The following is an 18,159-nucleotide window of genomic DNA, read 5'->3' as shown; positions in this document are numbered from 1 at the left end:
TAACAAAGTGAGAATGGCCCATTAACAACCTAGCCAGTATAAATACCTTCATCATCATACCTAACTAGTGTGGTTTACTCCTACCCCAAGAAAGTGAGGGTTGATGAGATATCCTTGTACTTAACTTGAGACAACTCCACTGACTCAACCCCCCCCCCCAAACAAACAAACTTGGAAATAGTTTTTCCTTGGTATTGAAAAGACAATCATGTTAGGAAAAGTTGAAGGCAGCAGGAAAAGAGGAAGTCCCAGCAAGAGATGGATTGTCTCTATAAAGGAAGCCACAACCCTCAATTGCAAGATCTGAGCAAGGCTGTTAAGGACAGAACACTTTGGAGGACATTGATTCATAGGGTCGACATGAGTCAGAACGGCACTTAACACACACAGAGAAGAAACCACACAAAGGTAAAGATTACTTATTTCAAGCAGATTTGAGTCCAGTAGCGCCTTTGAGACCAACAAGATTTCTTAAAGCAAATGTTATCAGAGTACAGAGCAAAAAGTCAGAAACACCCCATGCTGCCAGCGTTTCTTTGGAGGACATCCTGGGAGCCTCCTCGCTGGCTTCAAGGTCACTCTGAATATCCTCAGCGTCTTTCTAAGAGGGCTGCAGCTCCTTGACTAAAAAGTTAAACTGAGTCATTGCCTTTGAAAATCAGGCTTCTGAAAACCCTGGTGTCTCCTTACATATGCAGTTTATATGGATTTTAAATGGGAAAATTCTCTATTTTTCTTCCATTTATTTGTTAGCCCGGGACACTGCACTTGAGAGCAAAGAGAGAGAGAGAGAGAAAGAAACTGGTAACACAACACATTTTATCTGCAGGAGGGCCTGTGGTCTGGGCCAGATCACATCAGGAGGACCATGCTTGGAGCTCACAACGTTATTTATTTTTTTAAAATTACACTTGTATCCTGCACTCCTCGGCAAAAACTGGGGGCGCAGGGTGGCACACATAATCTTAAATCACAATTACAATAAGATCACAACAAATCATTTAAAAACCACTGAGCCTGGGCCCCTCCCAGAACAAGGAATTAACACCCAGATTGCTCCAAGAAATACTACTGGCATCCTGAAATGGCTCCAGAACCACAAACCAGGTGTTGAAACGGGCTTGGAACAGAATGGAAGAAAATGCAACAGTTCAAATCTGCCCCCCATCCAAATTCGCAAAACTCAACAATAAGCACCCCCCATGCAGAGTTTTGAGAATTCGGATGGGGAAAACATGCGCCTAGAGAATGGCAAATCCAAGGCGAAACCTCCCATGCATAAATGGCCCGCGTCACGCGGGTATGCGGTCGACGCGGGTCGAGATTCGCGGGGAAAGGAGGGATCGTGTGACCCTGTGCGGATTCAGGATTTATTTCGATTTTTCCAAGGCACTGGAAAAGGGAAGGAAAGGAAATATTTGGATTTTTGGTGGGAGGCTATGATTTCTGAAAAGCTTAAAAGGAAAAGGTGTTTGCTCATATCCTGGAGAAAAGGCTTTTTAAAATAATGGCTGTAGTAAAGAATGAGAAAGAGAAAGAGAGAAAGTGCCCAAAAGCTCCTTGACCATCTTCGGATCCAATGGTTGAGTTATGATATTATCCACGTCCTCAATATAACAGCCCCATAAAGAACATCACGGCCAACAAAAGTGTCAAGGAGCGGCCGGCCGAGGAAACGCCGCTCCCCACGCCCCGCGTCTGCCCCACCGGCCCCCCACGCCGGGCGTCTCTCCCTCCACCTACCAGCCCAAAGGCACCGCTCCGGGCGCGCCTTTTCCTTCCCGATGCGCTTCCCCCGCCAGCCCGCTTCCTTGCAGGCGACCAGGCTGCAGGCACATGCCCGGGCTTGTCCCCGGCGCAGAGGGGCTGCAGCCAGGCCCCCCCGGCGGACCCCCACCTGTACGAGCGGGGGAAAAGGCTGGGCTGGGTCACCGTAGCCTGCATTCGCTGCCCCCCCTTTCGCAAGGCCACAGTCGAAGCCTGGCGCCCCCCCCCTTTTCTAGACAAGGCTCCGGACTCCACCTAGAAGAGATTTCCCCACCGAATGGGGGGGGGGGGAGAGACACACGTGCCACGAAGATCTACTAGGGAGGCTCGCTTGGCCCGCTCCCGCCCCGAACCGCGGAAGAACTTTTGTTTTTTAAGTAAAAGTTGTATTACTTTTCCAAACTTATTAATCACGTATTTTAACAACGACGTAAACAGTAAAAAGAATAAAAACAAGCAGGTCACATTGTTGATACATTTATATATGATAAAGAAGTGTTGACTTCGCGGGAGGACTTTTCCACCCAACGGGTCGCTTTGTAAAGCGGGGTGGGGAGAAGGGGGGAGGGTCTCCCCAAAGCTGGGGGCCGGGACGCGAAGCGCGCAGCCCGGGCAAAACGCGCGTGGGCGCGTCAAGCCGACTCCTGGTCAGCCCAGGAAGAGCGGCGGCGCACGGTCGCTGGAGCCTCCTTTCTTCCCTGTTCCAGCCAGGATCCAGCCAGGATCGAACGCACGAACGTTCTTCCCTGTTCCAGCCAGGATTCGGCCAGGATCGAACGCACGAACGTTCGATGCGTTCGATCCCGGCTGGAACGTTCGTGCGTTCGATCCCGGCTGGAACGTTCGATGCGTTCGATCCCGGCTGGAACGTTCGTGCGTTCGATCCCGGCTGGAACGTTCGTGCGTTCGATCCCGGCTGAACCCTGGCTGGAACAGGGAAGAAAGGAGGCTCGAGCGACCGGGCGTTTTCGCCCTAAGGCTGGTTCAAGGCAAGGGGCTATTCAGAGGGGCTTTGCCGTGGCCTTCCTCTGCAGAGCCTTCCTCGGGGGGCTCCCTTCCAAATACCAACCCCGCTTGGCTTCTGAGACTTGAGCCACACCGCCTACCCTCGAGGGGGGGGGATTAAAGGGGGGTCCAGTCGTCCTCCGAAAGCGCCCGGGGAAAACCTCGACTCACCTGGAGGCCCAAAGTCACCGCGAGGGCCAGAAGAAGCCGCCGGGCAGCCATCCCGGAGGCGACGTCTGGCGGGGCTTCGCTCCGCGTCCTGCTCCAAGCCCCGTTGAACTTCAGCTCCGCTCCGCAGGCGCGGCTTCCCCCTTCGCCTGCCGCCGACGGTGTGCCGCGCTCCACTCCTGGGCAGAGGAGGCAGACCGGCGGTGACCGCCCACGGGCGGTTTCAACAGGTCTCCCCGGCGGCTGCCTCGGCTGCGGTTCTCCCTTGCAGGTCCCGGAGTGCCGGTCCTCCCCACCCTTGCCCAAAATTGCGCAAGCTTCGCGGTTCAGGCCGGGTGTTTAAGAAGTTGCAAAGGGGGCGGGAGGAAGAGAGGACGGAGAGACTTGCTGGCTGGGATACCTTGCAGAACACTCGTTGTCGGTTTTGAAGGGACTGCAGGCCTGTAGGGGGAGAAAGGGCAGAAAGAACTTTTAACAAGTTGAGATCTGAAGATGACGCCACATTAGTGGCAGAAAAGGGGGAAGGCTTGAAAGGAATCATAGACTCATAGGGTTGGAAGGTGCCACTAGGGTCATCTCATCCAACCCCCTGCCCAATGCAGGAAATTCCAAACTACCTCCCCTCCACACCCCCAGTGACTCCATGCCCGGAGGATGGCCAAGGGGCCCTCCCTCTCATGATCTGCCTATGGTCATAGAATCAGCGTTGCTGACAGATGGCCACCTAGCCTCTTCTTTAAAACCTCCAGGGAAAAAGAGCTTACCACCATCACCCCTCCCAGGAAGCCTGTTCCACTGAGGAACCACTCTTAACTGTTAGAAAAGTCTTCCGGATGTCTAGATGGAAACTCTTTTGATTTAATTTCAACCCACTAGTTCTGGTCCAACCTTTTGGAGCAATAGAAAACAATTCGGCACCATCTTCTACATGACAGCCCTTCAAGTACTTGAAGATGGTTATCATAGAATAGAATCATAGAGTTGGACTCCTGATGAAGGTTAAAGCAGCAAGTGCCAAATCAGGATTGCAGCGGAACATCAAGAAGACAAAAGTCGTGCCTACTGGGGAATGACACAACTCTAAGGCTGATGATGAAGAAATGGACATTTTTCTGTTCCTTGGCTCCATCATCAACCAAAAGGGGAGACTGCTGTCAGGAAACCAGAAGGAGACTGAGACTGGGAAGAGCAGCCATGAAGGAACAAGAACACATCCTAAAGTGTAAGGATGGCCATTTATGCATGGGAGGTTTTGCCTTGGATTTGCCACTCTTTAGATGCACATTTTCCACATCCAAATTCTCAAAACTGCGGGGGGGGGGGGGTTACTATTGAGACAAATCAGTGGGTTCTAGATCAAATCAAGCCTGAACACTCCCTAGGAGCTAAAATTACTAAACTGAAGCTATCATACTTTGGTCACATTATGAGAAGACTCACTTGAAAAGACAACTGAACTGGGGAGGGGGCTCTCCCACTGGGAGCTCTATTCACAAAGCTCCCAGGTCACATGTACATCTGCCCTTGGGAGCTAGTTGTGGAAATGAGACTTGAATAGTCGATTTCCCAGATCGTAATCACATATCTTACATTGCAATTCTAAGGCACTTTCCTGGGAACAAGTCTCATTGAATAACGTGGGTTGGGACTTACATCTGAGTAGACTGATTTAAGATTGCTTTCTTAGTCACTTGGGAGCTCATATTCCATCTTTTCTTTCTACCCTGCCCCCACCTTTGGGTTTTTTGGTTTTGTTTAGGATGCCTTTGGATGAGAAAGCTCTAGAGGCCTGTGGTGTCTTGTAATTCTGGCTTTAAGCCAATAATAGTGGAAGCAAACAGGCAGCTGCTAATCCTTCATTATATCTCCCAAGAGAGCGCCAAGACAGCTTCAGTTTCACCCATTTCTCTACTCTCTCATCTCTGGCAGATTCCCTCTAAATTAAAACTACAACCTGGCTCCTGTTTCTTTCCCTAGTGAATTAAGAGTGTCACCTTCCCCTTACCCTGAGTTCTCCATTCCAAAAACTGGAGAGAGATTCCCACTATTAGAACATCTCTTTTCATTATAGCAGTTCTCACTGGCAAAAGATTAGCCAGTCATTTCTGACTTTTAACAAGCCACCAGCCTAGCAAAGGATAACCTCTCAGCTAGGGAATGCACCATGGATGGCAATTAATTAATATCCAAACCAAATACACCCTATTCTTTCGTTTAGTAATTGTAATGAATCCAAATTAGGTAACTGACATTCAGAAAATAATCAGGAAATGCAGTTGATGCTCAATATTCTGGCTCTTTGCTGATGTCATTTCAGGCCGTCAAATTTCATAGTAGTTGGTTGGGAAAAAAATTAAAATTAAAACACATAAGAACGGTAATAAAAACAAAATGAAGCAAAAATGAACACAAGTAAACTTTTGGTATGCACCTCCACCCTCAGTAACATCGACATAGGGTGGGGCTGCCAGCATGCTTTGCTTGGAAGTAAGTCCCATTTAGTTCAATGGAACTTTCTTACAAGTAATCCTTATGAGTAGTTAACCTGTGGAATTCACTGCTACAGAAGTGCAGTGACTGCCACCAACAGGTGGCTTTATAAGAAGGTTAGACAGATTAATGTAGGATAGGTTTATCAAAGGTTATTAGCCATGATGGCTAAATGGAACCTCTATGTTCAGAAGCAGTCAAACTTTTAATACCTGTACAGGGGGGAAACAACAAGGGAGAGATTTTGGCTGCTGTGTCCAGGTTTAGGCCTTATAATATAGCCTCGGGGGTCCCTAACCTTTTAGAGCCTGTTGGCATCTTTGAAATTCTGACACTGGGTAGTGTGTGCAACCACAAAATGTCAGGCAGTGAGGTTATGCATACCTCTCATAGTAATTCTTTGACATTTAAGGCAGAAGCTCTGTTTAATCTGCACAGCCAATCAGAAGCCCTGCTGGGCACAAGCTGCACTTGGCCACGCCCACTTTCTAAAAACACTTGGAAGGTGCCAGTAAAGGTGTTGGCGGGTGACAGTGTGAGAGCCAGTATGGTGCAGTGGTTAAGAGCAACAGACTCTAATCTGGAGAACCGGGTTTGATTCCCCACTCCTCCACATGCAGCCTGCTGGGTGACCTTGGGCCAGTCACTGTTCTCTGTGAACTCTCTCAGCCCCACCTACCTCACAAGTCATCTGTTGTGGGGAGGGGAAGGGAAGGTGATTGTAAGTCGCTCTGAGACTCTTTAAAAGTAGAGAAAAGCAGGGTATAAAAACCAACTGTTCATCTTCTTCTGCTTCCATGGCACCCACTGACACCATGCTGGGGACCCTGATATTTATTTATTTATTTATGTTTATTTACATTATTTATAGTCTGCCTTTCTCACTGTGACTCAAGGAAGATTACAGAGAGTGAGTCAATGTAATCTAGCGGATGTGATACTGAATAAACAATGAAATAGGATTTGGGCTGTAGAGCCGACCATAAATCTAACAAAACAAGAACTGAAGCAAAGTTTAAGGGTTAACATGACACATTAAATGACGCAAAATTACATAGTAGGATCCAAATTACAGCACACAATTTAGTCTATCTGTATAGCCTATCTAACTATATAGCATATAGGTGCACACAAGTTTCCCCAGTGAGGCAAAAAGAGGCTCCTGTGGTCCATTTTAGGTTGGAAGAAATGCGCATGAGATCCAAATACCGATTGTTCCCCTGCATGCCTCGGAATTAAGTTCCAGACTTGACATTCCCAGTGCAACGGGACCTGCAGCAGATACAAGGACACTGTATCGTGTAGTTAGGCCCATCGGTTAGTTTTTACATACTCCTTTGCTATATTATTGCACATTATCAAAGAGTGGTGTAAACTGAGGAAACATCAAACTACCCTGAGAATTTATGCTTTTCCCAAATTTAGAATTGTTTTTGCTGACCATTGTGGGAAGGAACTCTGATGAAATCTTCCTGGCCTATGGGTTTAAATGCAAGAGTGTTCTGTGGGATTTCTTTTTGCCTCTGACTACTCTCCCTTTTGATTGTTCTCACTCTCAGTGCACTTCCTCTCAGGAGAATATTGTTTTGTGTTCCCCACAGCAGGAAATAGCAAGATCTTGTGGTGGTGGTGGGGATAACCGTTGACAGGGCCACTGAGGAGGGAGTACTGGGGACTTACAATGTTTTTATAGCATTGTTTGTTTACAAAGATACAAGATGAAGGGGGGGGTACAGCAAGCAGACAGCGCTAGTGTTTAAAGTTGGTTTCTTCAAAGCAAATAGCATGTTGCCCATGGGTAGGCAAGCCTCAGTGCCCCACAGATATTCATGCTAATCATGTGTATTCTTATCTAGTTTTCATAACCTTTGTAGAGTTCAACAGCTGGTCAGGAAAAGTACAGGACTGCCTTTTAACCTGACAATTTATTAGTGTAGCTGAAGAAATAGTAGATTTATTGCTTTTTCAATCCTGAATGAATGCCAAGTTTAGCCTTATAACTTTGCTTTGAGAAACTGATGAACATCATCAAGATGTATTCCAAGTACACCTATTTCTTATATTTATAATGACTTTGGGGACCAATCGTTTTATTTAGAGGACAACCAGGTCTTAAACTTAAAAAGATTTATTTCTGTGCCCATTGCCTTCTCTAGAAAAATTGCTGTGCAGAGTTACGGGTTAATCAAGGTGATAGCCAGCGTGATGTAGTGGTTAAGAGTGATGGTTTGGAGCAGTGGACTATAATCTGGAGAACTGGGTTTGATTCCCCACTCCTCCACATGAGCGGTGGACACTAATCTGATGAACCGGGTTCGTTTCCCCACTCCTACACCTGAAGCCAGCTGGGTGACCTTGGGCTAGTCACAGCTCTCTTAGAGCTCTCTCAGCCCCACCTACCTCACAGGGTGTCTGTTGTGGGGAGGGGAAGGGAAGGCAATTGTAAGCTGGTTTGATTCTTCCTTAAGTGGTAGAGAAAGTCAGCATATAGAAACCAACTCTTCCTCTTCCTCCTCCTTCTTGCAAGCCCTGAGGTGGATGAAGCTAACTACACCTTCAGGTGTTTGGATTGGTCAGCTTCCAATAAAACAACACGTGCAAGAAAGCAGTGGCGGGGCTGGTGCTTTCAAGACCCCATGGATCCCAAGTATGATATCCCCACAGGATGATTAAATTATTCTATGCTGTCCCCCAGTGACGAAGGCACTGACAAACAGCTCACTCATCCAACTGAAGGACGTAAAGGAAGTTGCAGCCTTGCGGTTCCTCAAGATAATGCTTACATCCAACGGTCCTGCTAAGCCTTGCCATGACACAGCATCACATATTTGAAGGGGTGTACCAACAACTAGGTCAGTCAAGTGTCAAAAAACACAACAGCATGTCAATGTTCATCCTCACAAGAATCACTGCTCTTAAAGGTACGTAGAAAGTACATGAGTTGGGAAGAGAAGTGACACAGAAATTTTCAAAATCAAGGGCTGTCTGACTCATAGGAGTTTAGAAATCATGTTTAAAAAAACCCCTGGAAAGTGGTTTCTGGCCTTTAAAAAAAAAAAAAAGGGATGCAACCCCCTCCCCCTGCATAATGATTAATGAGCTTTTAGAAGTCAGTTTTGTGCATGAACCCAAGGAGAATAAATCTAACATGTTTTTAATTAGAAATTTTAAAGGAAAGAAAGGGAGCAAATGCTTTGCAAAATACAAGATTGTATCCAAGATAGTGAGTTGCATTCAATGACTCAAGTTGGATCCAGTAACTTTTTTTTCTGAGTAAAAACTTCCTCCTATTAATAAGGGGTGTGTGTGTCTCCAGGCCCTTCGGGGTCGCTGTTGTAAGGAGTCAGACCCCTCCTCCTGCTAAGGGGTGACATGATGGCACGGGAGCCAAAGGCTGGCATCAGAGCAAGACACTGCTCTCCACAAAATGGATGCCTCTCAAAGAGTTCTGGGATCCATCTTGTGCGTCAAGCCTGGGCAGGAAGGCGGTTGACCGCTGAACTTTTCCCCTGGTCCTTAGGTGTGCCTGGCTGCACAATGGGGTTAGCTAATCTCCATTGTGCCACTCTTAAGGTGATTTAATCAGTGCTCTGAGCAGACCATACTTACCTTATCTGCACCCATCCCAGCAATCAATCAATATTCAAGAGTAGAGGCGTTATCTTGGGTCCTGATGACTCATCAAGCCTGTCTTATCTTTTTGTTGGTACCAAGGTAAAGCAATAAAATCTTTGTCTCTGCCTTTTGTGTCAGTTTACCTCATAACACCTAAGGACCCATTTTAGGGTATAAATATTGGTCCTTTGGCCATTCATACTGTGTGTGTGTCTTGGATCTGTGCATGCACCCCCACTTGTGTAGGAGGGTGCATACTTGAAACAATGGTAATTTTCCTCTTCAGCACTGCTTTCCCTGGACGTCCCTACAAGACTGGTACATATCACCCATTGCTGGGTGACTTTGGGCCACTCACACCCTCTCAGCCCTCACCCTGAAATTAAATCAAAAGAGTTTCCGTCTAGACATTAGGAAGAATTTTCTAACAGCTAGAGCGGTTCCTTGGTGGAACAGGCTTCCTCGGGAGGTGGTAAGCTCTCCTTCCCTGGAGGTTTTAAAGAAGACGCTAGATGGCTGTCTGTCAGCAATGCTGATTCTATGACCTTAGGCAGTTCATGAGAGGGAGGGCACGTTGGCCCTCTTCTGGGCATGGAGTAGCGGTCATTGGGTGTGTGTGGGGGGGAGTTCAGAATTTCCTGCATTGTGCAGGGGGTTGAACTAGATGACCGGGTGGTCCCTTCCAATTCTATGATCTCTGAAACCCTATCCAACTTGCTACCTTTTCTCTTAAGTCAGCTCTTGTATGCTTTGTGCATTAAAGCATATTTCTTGTTTTACTATTTTATTCATTAATAATATTCATTGTACAACTGCCTGCTCATTTGAAAGTAAACAAAATGATGACTGAATGGCCTCTAATATAGTGTTCAGTTAAATTAATTAGATTGGTGCATGGTGTTTTCACATTCAATAGAATATTCTAAGTCATTTTTTAATGATCTGGGGTTCATTTTTCAGATTTAGATAACTCACCATAAACTGAGTCATATTGAAGTACATTTATGTCATGTGAATCAGATCTTACTTTTTTGTTTTGTTTCCTTATTACTACTAACCCACATATTATGATGTTACTGAGCTGAAAAAATTATTATAGTTGTTTTGTTGTTGTTAGAATAATGCTGATGTAGCCCAGTGACTAAGTGACAACTCAGGAAGTCCCAGGTTTGAATCTCGCCTCTGTGTCCAGAACAGTGATGCCAGCCTCCAGGTGGGAGCTAGAGATCCCCTGGAATTACAGCTCATCTCCAGACTACAGAGACCAGTTCCCCTGGAGAAAATGGATGCTTTGGAGGATGGACTCCATGACAGTATACCCCACTGAAGTCCCTGTTCTCCCCAGGCTCAATCCCCAAATCTCCAGGTTTCCTAATCCGGAGCTGGGAAAAGATGGGGTTTCTTTTGGGACTGTACCTGTCATTGGACTCTTTGAAGAAAAATTAATACATACTTGGAACAATGTGGCAGTTGGTGCATAAAGACTGCACTTAAACTGTATATATTGTATATAACCTTGGTTGTTCCTATATGTAATTTTCACTCTGTTCTGTTGATGTCAATTATGTGTAAGCACTAATAAGACTTGTTTGCTACTTTTGTATTGGAGTCATAATACCTGGAGGTTGGCAACCCTATCCCTGGTGGGGTTTTCAAGGTTTGTCTCACACTAGTGAGTTCATAGCAGTGTCCGTCTCTTCCTTGCTTGGGCAGCTCCCTTTCTCCCCACTCACATTTTAGTAACAAATACACTAACAAACAAAATTAACAGGCAACTTGAGAACATGTAACTGGTGCACATGCCTTTTAAATTTGTTTAGGTCTAAGCTGATGTCCCTTCTGTTGGCTTTTCTTTTTCTTTTAACACAGCAAGGAATTTAGGGCAGTGGTGTGATCGTATGTTTGCATTCTGTTTCCTCAGCAGAAGTCAGGCACCTGGCTGTGGTTCTCAGCGGATGCAATCGAAAAAGATGCAATTGGTTTATCTTGCCACTTCGTCTCTGCCCTCAGGTAAGGGTGCTGTACCATATATGGCCACAGAGTTGTTATGCTGAGTCATTCAGTCACACTTGCCTGGAATTTCCATCTTCGCTGAAGCAAGCAGCAAAACCTCTAAACAGACATGTTTTCTAACCAAGGATCTGAGTTGACAGGCAAAGCTTATCTTTCTTAAACAGACTTGCTGTACCCATATCTGAAACTGTGCAACTGGCTTTGAATGGGGAAGGGTGACAGAAGAACAAGACTCAAGGGAGATATCTGAGGTCTGTGAAAAGGGCTGCAAACTTACCGGGGTGCTCCCAAGCACTATTTCCATGTCCCACTGACTTGGTCAAATGAACTACAAATGAGTGTGACAAAGAAATAAAAATTAAATGTAATTGCAGGTAGCTGTGCTACGTTGTCAGTAAAAGAAAACCCAAAGTATCTTAGTTAGGACTAACTACATCATTGTGAAGTAAATTTTTAAGTCCCACCACCAATATCTAGGAAACCACCCCACCAAGTCCAAGTCAGAGCTGCAGGTGTCAACTCTTCACAGGCATTATTTGCATCCATTAGCACATGATAATGCTGATCTTTGTGATCATGATTTCTGCAAACCAAATGACTGTAAAAAGGAAACAAAGTTGTGGTACCTTAAAGTCTTAATTAACTAGAGCAGGGGTGTCAAACATAAGGCCTGCAGGCCGGATCCGGCCCCTTGAGAGCTTTTATCCGGCCCACGAGACAGCTAACCCCCCACCCCCACACTCGATCTGGGCTGGCGAGGCATGGCCCAGGCCGACCAAGTGACATCCCTGAATTCCAGCTTCCTTTAATAGAGCTCAAGAGCCTACAAAAGCTGATGCCTAAACACACACACACACACACACACACACACTTCAAGGTGCCACAAGATCTTGTTTTAGATTTAAAAGATTAATATTGTTGCTGCTTTATCTCTGGTAAAGATGCCGGAAGACCCTCTTGCAAGTGTGGTGCTGGACCCTACCATTTCAGAACACAGGCTTGGGGATCTGGTATTTGAATATCTCTTCCAATATTAAAACATTCTAAACAAGTATATAAGGTGACTAGTTTATCATGGGCTAGTAGGGTTTTCTGTCTCATATTGCTATCTTTATTACTACAGATATGGTGTAAATTTTCCCCATTATTTATGGCAAACCTTCACCATTCGCAGATTTGGGAGTCATGCTTTCATTTATTTGTGGTTTGAAGTCTGATCTCGTGATGTCGCCTCCAGACTGTTTTTACACCCTTAATTACATAACTGAATTTGGCAGGAAATTGTATTATTTTGCTAAGGGAGGCATCAGAATCCTGAATCTCAGTATCTGTAGATTTGTAGGTTTTGCTATTCACAGTGATCACAGTGAATGGCAAGCGTCTGCTGCAGAGGTCCCCAACCTCTTCGAGCCTGTAGACATCTTTGAAATTCTAACACGGGGTGATGAGCACAACTACAAAGTGGCTGCTGCAGAAGGCAGAGACAACGAAATGTCAAGGAGTTTTGTTATCTATAACTCTAATAGTAACTCTTCAGCATTTCAGGCAGAAGCTCTGCTTAACAGAGTGCCTTTTAAAATATTGATAGATTCCACATTTATGAAGCATTCGTCTGAGTTCTCTCTCCTACCTCGTAATCATGTTTTATTTTAGTAGGTGTGGTACCATTAATCGTTTTAACGGAATTTGTTTTTAAGTTAGCTTCTGAAAAATCAATACTGTAACAGCCTAATGACATAAAGCAGGGGTTCTGTCACTTAAATGAAACAGTGAAGGATACCCCTGTATACTGTAAACCTATTATGATTGAAAGGGCTCTGAAGAAACCTTATTTTGATTTTGGACTTTTTATCTCCCCCCCCCTTTTTTTAATTGGCAGAGAGGTTTTCATGTATGTTGAGCAGGAAATTCTATCAAAGTTCTTTTCAGCTTCCTGAACATTTGTTTTTCAAGTCAGAAATCCGTAGTCCTTTTATATAAAGGACTAGTTCCTGTTACAGGAAATGCGTTGTTTCAGGGTTCACAGCAACTGCTGGCTAGAACAATAGCAATCATATGCTACAGTTAAGCATATAGTTGAGTCACACAATTTTTTACAAGTTGGGTAGTTATGTGCTGGGGCTGTCTGTTCTTCTTTCAGCACATTAGGTTTTCTAAGCAGTGAGCTGCCGCTTCAAGACAAGTTTGAAAATTTACAAGGTGGAGCAAGAGTTTGCAGTGTTCACGGCCGGCTCAAAATATTTTGGAAAATGTAAATGACATTTCTGCTCCCACTGATTAACATGAAGCACAGTCTCCAGAGAGGCTCACCTGTGCAGCTGAAATGGTGGTGGATATCTACATACCTCTATAAATATATATGAAGCTGCTTGATTTGAGTGAGACCATTGTCCAATTAGCCCATTGACAGTGGGACTTCAAGTGATGAGAGTCAGTGTGGTATATTGGTTAGAGAGCGGGACCAGAATCCTGGAGACCCAGGTTTAAAAGAGAGCCAGTGTGGTGTAGTGGTTAAGAGCGGTGATTTGGAGCGGTGGACTCTGATCTGGAGAACCGGGTTTGATTCCCCACTCCTCCACATGAGCAGTGGAAGATAATCTGGTGAACTGGGCTGGCTTCCCTACTCCTCCCCATGAAGCTAGCTGGGTGACCTTGGGCAAGTCACAGCTGTGTTAGAGCTCTCTCAGCCTCACCTACCTCACAGGGTGTCTGTTGTGGGGAGGGGAAGGTGATTGTGAGCCGGTTTGATTCTGCCTTAAGTGGTAGAGAAAGTCGGCATATAAAAACCAACTCTTCTTCTCCTTATCTGCCGTGGAAGGTAGCTGGGTGACCTTGGGCCAGCCAATCTGTTTCAGCCTCACCTACCTCACAGGGTTGTGAGAATAAAATGGAGGGGAGGAGAACAATGTTGTAAGCCACTTCGGGGCCCCATTGGGAGAAAAGAGGGATATGAGTTATTTTCATTTTGGTATTTTAAGGAATGCAAGAGAAAATGTAGATTATGACTTCACAGTGATCAGCAGGTTTTGCTTCATAAATTGAAAGTTATCTTGCATATCCTTCAATATCTGCATTAAAAGTTTTAATCATATGCAAATGTAATCAGAGGAAATGACTAAAAGTGCTGAGATGAGCCAGTTTTGAGAAAGCAAATGAACAAAAGACAGCAGACAAAAACATAACGACCAAAGAGTAATTAGTGATTAAATACTATTTTTAGTTTCCCCCCGGCTTATATCATGTGACAGCCTAAACGAAGACATTCTGCCCAGGCAGGCTTGGGAGTGGAGTAGTGTGATTTTAGGTGTGTTGGGTGCTGGGTGTGGTGCTGGAAATCATCAGCTCCTGATCTGCAAGATGAACCTCTTGCTGTGACTCAGCGTCAGGTTTCAGTTCTCTACTGTATTATATAGCTCTATTATATAATAACACTGCCTCAAAAGTTTGCTTTCGCCTGATTTTCCAGATAGGTAATGGTTTTCTATCACATTGTACATGTGTAAAATGTTGGTGGGGGAGGGACCTTAATGAGCCCCCACCCCCACCCCAAGCAGCCATTTTCTCAGCTGTAATTCTGGGAGTTCTCCAAGCCCAACCTGGAGGTTAGCAACTAGGGTTGCCAGGTCCCTCTTTGCAACTGGAGGGAGGTTTTTGGGGCAGAGCCTGAGGAGGGTGGGGTTTGGGCAGGGGAGGGACTTCAATGCCATAGAGTCCAATTGCCAAAGCGGCCATTTTCTCCAGGTGGACTGATCTCTGTCAGCTGGAGATCAATTTTAATAGCAGGAGATCTCCAGCTACTGCCAGGAGGTTGGCAACACTTATTGGCAACCTTAGTTCAAGCTAAAGTGGACAGTGGGGAATAAATAAAGCATAGTGAGTCTAGCAACTCCAGGCCGCACCTTGAGGTTGGTCACCGTATCCGTGTATTTCATGTTGGGTTTGACTGTCCTTGAATGGGAGAAGCCAGATAGTACAATCAAAAGATCCAAGGTTCTGGAGCTGTAGAAATATTGGGGAATATTCCAAGGAGCAGGAAAGCACAGTTTTCCCCCCTCCCACCCAGCCTGCATAATCCTGGGACTTTAAGATCTGAATCAGGCTGCTGGATGGCAAAGACTTTGTGTCATTTACTCATTTTACTGGTAACGTTTGTCAGAAAAGTTGTATATGAACATTCATTGGGAATTTTGCTTTTGCTGAGTCATCCCTCGCAAACAGGTGTTAACGTGCAGTCTCCCAAAACCAAGGCTCTCCCTCTGCTTCAGGCAGTCAAGACAGACACTGTTTTGACGATTTGAGGCAGAGCTGGACTTCAAGCTAAATAAACTACAGTTCTGGACCTCAGATTATGAAAGGCTTCTGAATACAAACAGATTGCTAAATTACTTGGTGGGGGGCTCTTAAATTTGGCATAGTTCGGGGCCTCAGTATATCTTAATCCAGCCCTTTGGGGCAGGATCTGCCATACTGTAAAGAGGCTTATGCACTGTTAGGAGGATTGCCACCCTCCAGGTACTGAACAGGGCAAGCTCAAAAAATCAAGGATATCAAAAACATATATTTAACAATACAATGAGTGCAAAAACAACTGATAGGTACAGTTAAAGTGTGGCAAATTATGTACAAATATATACAAAAATATGTACCCAAGCTGTTTCAACAGTAAACAGCTCAAATAAGCACACTGGCTATTTCCAAAAGGACATGAAGCAAAGTCTACTTCAATTGGGTGAATATGATGTCAATTTCAATTGTTCTAAGTCTTGCCGTTGCGACACCGCAAGCAAAGACGAAGAGGAAACGCTTTTCCGGATATTTCTGGCGTTTTCACCATAAGCAGCTTCATCAGCCTCAAAAAAACCCAGTAGACAACCCGGATGGACGTTGTCCAGGTTTCTTAGGGAGGAACACGAATTTGCTTTAAGGATTTGGTTAGATAACCATCTCCATTTTCATATGCTTTTGCTATTTTTTATTTTATTTCTTAAAATTAGTTTATGCTCCCACTCGAACCTGGCTGCAAATCTGCCAGCAGGTCCTTGCCCAGATGGCTCCCGTTCACCCCCCTGCCCGTCCTTGGGCTTTCAGCAGGCAACTCCAATGTTATGGTCTGAGTTAGTTTCGCTTTCTGAGCTCTCTTGCGTCCTTGAGCTTTCAGCAGGCATCTCCGATATTATAGCTGAGCTCATTCCTTGCTCCCCCTCCCTGCTTCTGCTCCCTGTTTCTTGTAGGCTCTCTTATCTGCCAATTCCAAGGCCGCTTGAATGCTTAAAGGGGTTGCTGTGTAGGTTTACTGGTCATTAGCAGCTTTGAACTTGTGGATTGCTCATCATGCTGTATCTGCGTGTTCCTGAATAAACGTTTATCTGCTTAAGATCTACCTGTCTGAGCAAGTGACTTTTTGGGATTGCTGAGGGCAGCTGGAGAACCTCACATGGAGACTGGTACTCAAAACACCAGAGTCCAGATTGCACTAACATGCTTACTCGTTCAGTGTATATATGTGTGTGTGTGTACACACATGGTTGTGAGATTCAGCACACATCTGCATACAGTCTACGAATGTCCAGCAAATGTGCGGAAAGTGCTGCATAGTTTAACCTGTAATCTAGAACAGTGTTAGGAGCCCCATACGATTGCAGGTTTAAAACAGGACACACAATTAATTTAATTTACTTCATTTATACCCCATCTTTCTTCTGAATGGGGTCCTGATGCAGCTTGCACCATTCTCCTCTCCTTCATTTTATCCTGACAACAACCCTGTAACGTAGGTTAGCCTGAGTTTGTGTGACTGGCCCAAGATCACTCAGCAAGCTTCCATGGCAAAATAGACATTTGAACCTGGATCTCAGCTCCTAGTCCAGGGGTCCCCTTTTGGAGCTTGCGGGCATATTTGGGATTCTGACATGGGATCGTGGGCACAACAACAAAACAGCTGCCACAAAATGGCTGCCGCAGGAGGCGCAGCCAGCCACAAAATGAGTGCCACAGCTTAACTTCAGTAACACAGTGAAGATCCTTGTGCTGTGGTGGCAGCTGCTGCCAAAGCAACATTAAATAAATCTGCACAGCCAATCAAACCTCCAGTGGTCAATCAGAAGACTTGCTGGGCAAAAGCCATACCTGGCCCACCCACTTCCTAAAAAGACTTGATGGGCACCAGGAAAGGTGTCAACAGGCACCATGGTGCCCACGGCCACCACGTTGGCGATCAGTGTCCCAGTCCAACCCTCTATACATGCTGTAAAAATATAGTTGTTTATAACAATTCTGCAGTGCAGTCCAGTGTTGCCACCCTCATCATTCACCTGCATTATGATTACTATTACGGCATGTATGCGTAGGTTACACACAAGGCCACAGACAGAGTTCCAACAGCAACCGCTTTATCCAGCTAACCGGGAAAAGAGAACTAACTTAACTGCAAAACACCTCAACTTATATACAGTTCCCAACCACCCAGAGCCACCTCCCCCCCAGTCTGTGGTTGGACGCCCCAAGTCCACTGTCCAATAGGAAAAAACGGACGATGGAGCCTGGAGCAGAGCCTCAAGTTCAGCACAGTTCAGCACAGCTGAGTTCAACAGTTTAGCAGTTCAATAGTTCAGCATAGTCCTTACACCAACGAAATACATTGCAATGACGATTGCCAGCTTCAGGTTGGGAAATACCTGGGAGATTTTGGGGGTGGAGCCTGAGGAGGGTGGGTTTGGGGTGGGATCTCAGTGGGGTATAATGCCATAGAGGCCATCTTCCAAAGAAACAATTTTTTCCCCAGGTGGACTGATATCTGTAGCCTGGAGAACAGTTGTAATAGTGGGAGGTCTCCAGCCACCACCTCCAATAAGAAACTCAATTTTGACCCCCATATTTTATTTGGCGCTTTGGTGGAAAACAATCGCAACAGCTCTCTAAAGATGGCTTTAAGACCTATCGTTTTGATCTTTATTGGTGAAATACAATGTCTTACCAGAGGTCTCCGCTATAAGGGGCCGTGGCTCAGTGGTAGAGCATCTGCTTGGCATGCAGAAGGTCTCAAATTTAATCCCCGGCATCTCCAGTTAAAGTGACTAGGCAGATAGGTGATGTGAAAGACCC

The 18,159-nt window shown here is 45.5% G+C and overlaps 1 protein-coding gene across 1 annotated transcript in view; it reads right to left on the bottom strand.

The window, feature by feature from the left end:
• The window catches only part of LOC130487419 (tumor necrosis factor receptor superfamily member 10B-like), a 34,189-nt gene extending 21,944 nt beyond the window's left edge, over positions 1–12,245 (bottom strand). Inside the window, exons 1-4 of the mRNA XM_056860910.1 lie at positions 12,218–12,245; positions 11,336–11,386; positions 3,341–3,381; positions 2,944–3,237 (exon numbers count right to left, since the gene is read on the bottom strand). Of these exons, the coding sequence (XP_056716888.1) occupies positions 2,944–3,237; positions 3,341–3,381; positions 11,336–11,386; positions 12,218–12,245 (414 nt within the window). The remainder of the gene's footprint in view (positions 1–2,943; positions 3,238–3,340; positions 3,382–11,335; positions 11,387–12,217) is intronic.
• Between the last annotated feature and the right edge of the window lie 5,914 nt (positions 12,246–18,159).

Source organism: Euleptes europaea, chromosome 14 (genome assembly GCF_029931775.1).
Source record: "Euleptes europaea isolate rEulEur1 chromosome 14, rEulEur1.hap1, whole genome shotgun sequence".
In the NCBI taxonomy this organism is placed as follows: domain Eukaryota; kingdom Metazoa; phylum Chordata; class Lepidosauria; order Squamata; family Sphaerodactylidae; genus Euleptes; species Euleptes europaea.
The sequence above is the reverse complement of the archived record's forward strand: the minus strand, read 5'-3'. Positions and strand labels throughout refer to the sequence as shown.